Source organism: Gigantopelta aegis, chromosome 14 (assembly GCF_016097555.1).
Source record: "Gigantopelta aegis isolate Gae_Host chromosome 14, Gae_host_genome, whole genome shotgun sequence".
NCBI lineage: Eukaryota > Metazoa > Mollusca > Gastropoda > Neomphalida > Peltospiridae > Gigantopelta > Gigantopelta aegis.
Genome location: NC_054712.1, coordinates 32,750,093 through 32,752,592, shown reverse-complemented (window position 1 = coordinate 32,752,592; position 2,500 = coordinate 32,750,093). Strand labels below are relative to the sequence as shown.

Here is a 2,500-nt window from a genome sequence, read left to right as displayed (position 1 = left end):
AGTTTACCCAGACCCGAACCGCAGATGATACCTAGTGATGGCCGACATTTTACTCGCTTCAAAATATTGTTCGCTATTTCTTCCACTTCTTCATATGTGTAACTGTAAATAAATAAATTAAAAAATAAATAAATAAATACATAAAAATTAATGAATGAATGGTAAGTGAATGAATGAATGAATGAATGAATGAATGAATGAATGAATGAATGAATGAATACATACATACATAAACAAACAGACAAACAAACAAATAATTAAAATAAATAAATAAATTAATTAAACAACAAATGAATGCATCAGGCAATGAATGAATCAATAAGAATACATTTAAAAAATGTTTTAAATAAATAAATAACATATATCACATAAATAAAATAGTTAAAAAAAACCCTGCATGATTATAATTTATAGTGCAAAAAGCACTACCCAGATTATACTTCGAAGTAAGAGACAGCTAGCATATCGAAATTACTGAAGGTTGTTATGTTAAGCTCCTAGCTCACACAATAATAATAGAATCAATATGTTTACATTAATGAAATCAGTTTTAACATATTATGCCACATATGATTAGTATTATAGTCAATAGTACGTTAGGAGAGTGGTTAAAAAGGGGCAAATTGTTCACAAGACAAATTACACCATGTATATAAAGCCAACTTTAACTTAGGCATCGAAAGGACTTGTAATGTATTTGTTTGTGTTGGGGATCAAATGTTTTATCTTCAGAGATGGGGAGAGTGCCAGAACCCTCCTTCCACCACTCCTCAAACCTACTCCTTAAAACAATTTTGACATTTGAAGGTTTTATTTATTTATTTATTTTATTTACGGTTATATGGCATCAGACACATGGTTAAGGACCATACAGATATTGAGAGAGGAAACTCGCTGTCGCCACATCTTGGGCTACTCTTTTCGATTATCAGCAAGGGATCTTTTATATGCACCATCAGGGTTTCTGCCAGAGGGTAAAACGGGTATGGCGCCTTACCCAAATTTTTATTTTTTTAAGTTAACATGTTGACAAAATTAATGACTTTTATCATTATTGTATGATTTTCTTAACGCTAACCCTAAATGTAACCCATTTTCTTTGTGGGAGAGGACCCCCATACCACCTGTTGACTGTTGTTGCATTCAATTCCATAGTGCCATACCCAAAAATGTCTTTCTGGCAGAAACACTGACCATCCAACAAACAGGGTAGTACATACCACAGCCTTTGATATACCAGTCATGGTGTACTGGATGGAACGAGAAATAGCCCAATGGGTCCACCGACGGCGATCGATCCTAGACTGACCGCACATCGAGCGAGTGCTTTACCACTGGGCTACATCCCACACCTTATAGGCAATGACTGTTATAGCGGTATTCGATAACGGGATGTGAAGGCATTATCTACTGGCCTCAATCAAGACAATGCCAATGGTTTGATAACTATATATGTACCAGTGAAAGAAGCCAGTTGCCAGACTAATCACCGACAACAGTTGAATAACATCCTGACTGACTCATCCTCAACTCAAAGTCTTCCTGTTTTCAAGAGATACATGACTATTGTGTTAACTACAAACACTGGGTGGGATATCGTACAGCTTCGATATGGTCTTCATTGAGGATGGAGGTTTTGTCATACAGCATTGGGAAGGAAAAGACAGGAATATTTGTTTACAGACACATCTAAATCCAAATAGTTTTTAAGTGTCTGTATCCAGTTAAGGTTCAGGCATGTTTACCATGGGCACAGCTTCTGACTTTGCCAGTGATTGAGTCTAGGGCAAACAACAGGGGTGGATTCAGAGGGGATCATGGGGAAAAGAGCACATGACCATGGTCAACTCGCCAAAAGGAAAATAACAAAATCCAAGCATTCAAAGAGCAACATAAAGGGAAAATTTCCATGAAAATTAAACTTGATCTGTAAATGTATATGATAAAGCTAAACACAAGATTTTAGCTCATTATTTTCAGGCAGCATGAAAAATGGGTAAACTGCCATAAAAGTCAAACTTGATCTGTAACGGTACATGATAAAGCTATACACAAGATGTCAATTCAATATCTTGAGGCATTGGGAAATTGAAAAACTATGTGGGACAGTTGGACAGACAGAAAGAGCAATGGACAAAAACAAAACATATAGACTCTCAAGTTGGGATGAGTAGGGGACTTAAAAAAGGGGAAATAAAGGCACTTGAATGTTTTTAGGGGAGGACAGGTCTTTTGCTCCACCCCCCCCCCCCCCCCCACTAAATCTGTTTCTGAGAAGGGGAGATGAATTTGCCAAAATAATTCTGAACATTACAATTCTGCTAATCAAAAAGAGTAACCCATAGAGTCACATCATCAAGTTTCCCCTCTCAATAAAATGTATCTGTGTGGTCCTTAATTGTATTGTGTGAAAGCATACAACCACAAATAAAAATGTGTTGAGTGTATCATTAAATAAAAACAAATATCTTTTCTTTTGAAGAAAAAAAAAAGTCAATGG

At 35.9% G+C, this 2,500-nt stretch overlaps 1 protein-coding gene across 1 annotated transcript in view; it reads right to left on the bottom strand.

Annotated features, from left to right (window-relative positions):
* The window catches only part of LOC121389460 (purine nucleoside phosphorylase-like), a 59,056-nt gene that overhangs the window by 26,562 nt on the left and 29,994 nt on the right, over positions 1-2,500 (bottom strand). The window contains exon 2 of the mRNA XM_041521097.1: positions 1-102. This exon is cut by the window's left edge and continues 68 nt beyond it. Within this exon, the coding sequence (XP_041377031.1) occupies positions 1-102 (102 nt within the window). The remainder of the gene's footprint in view (positions 103-2,500) is intronic.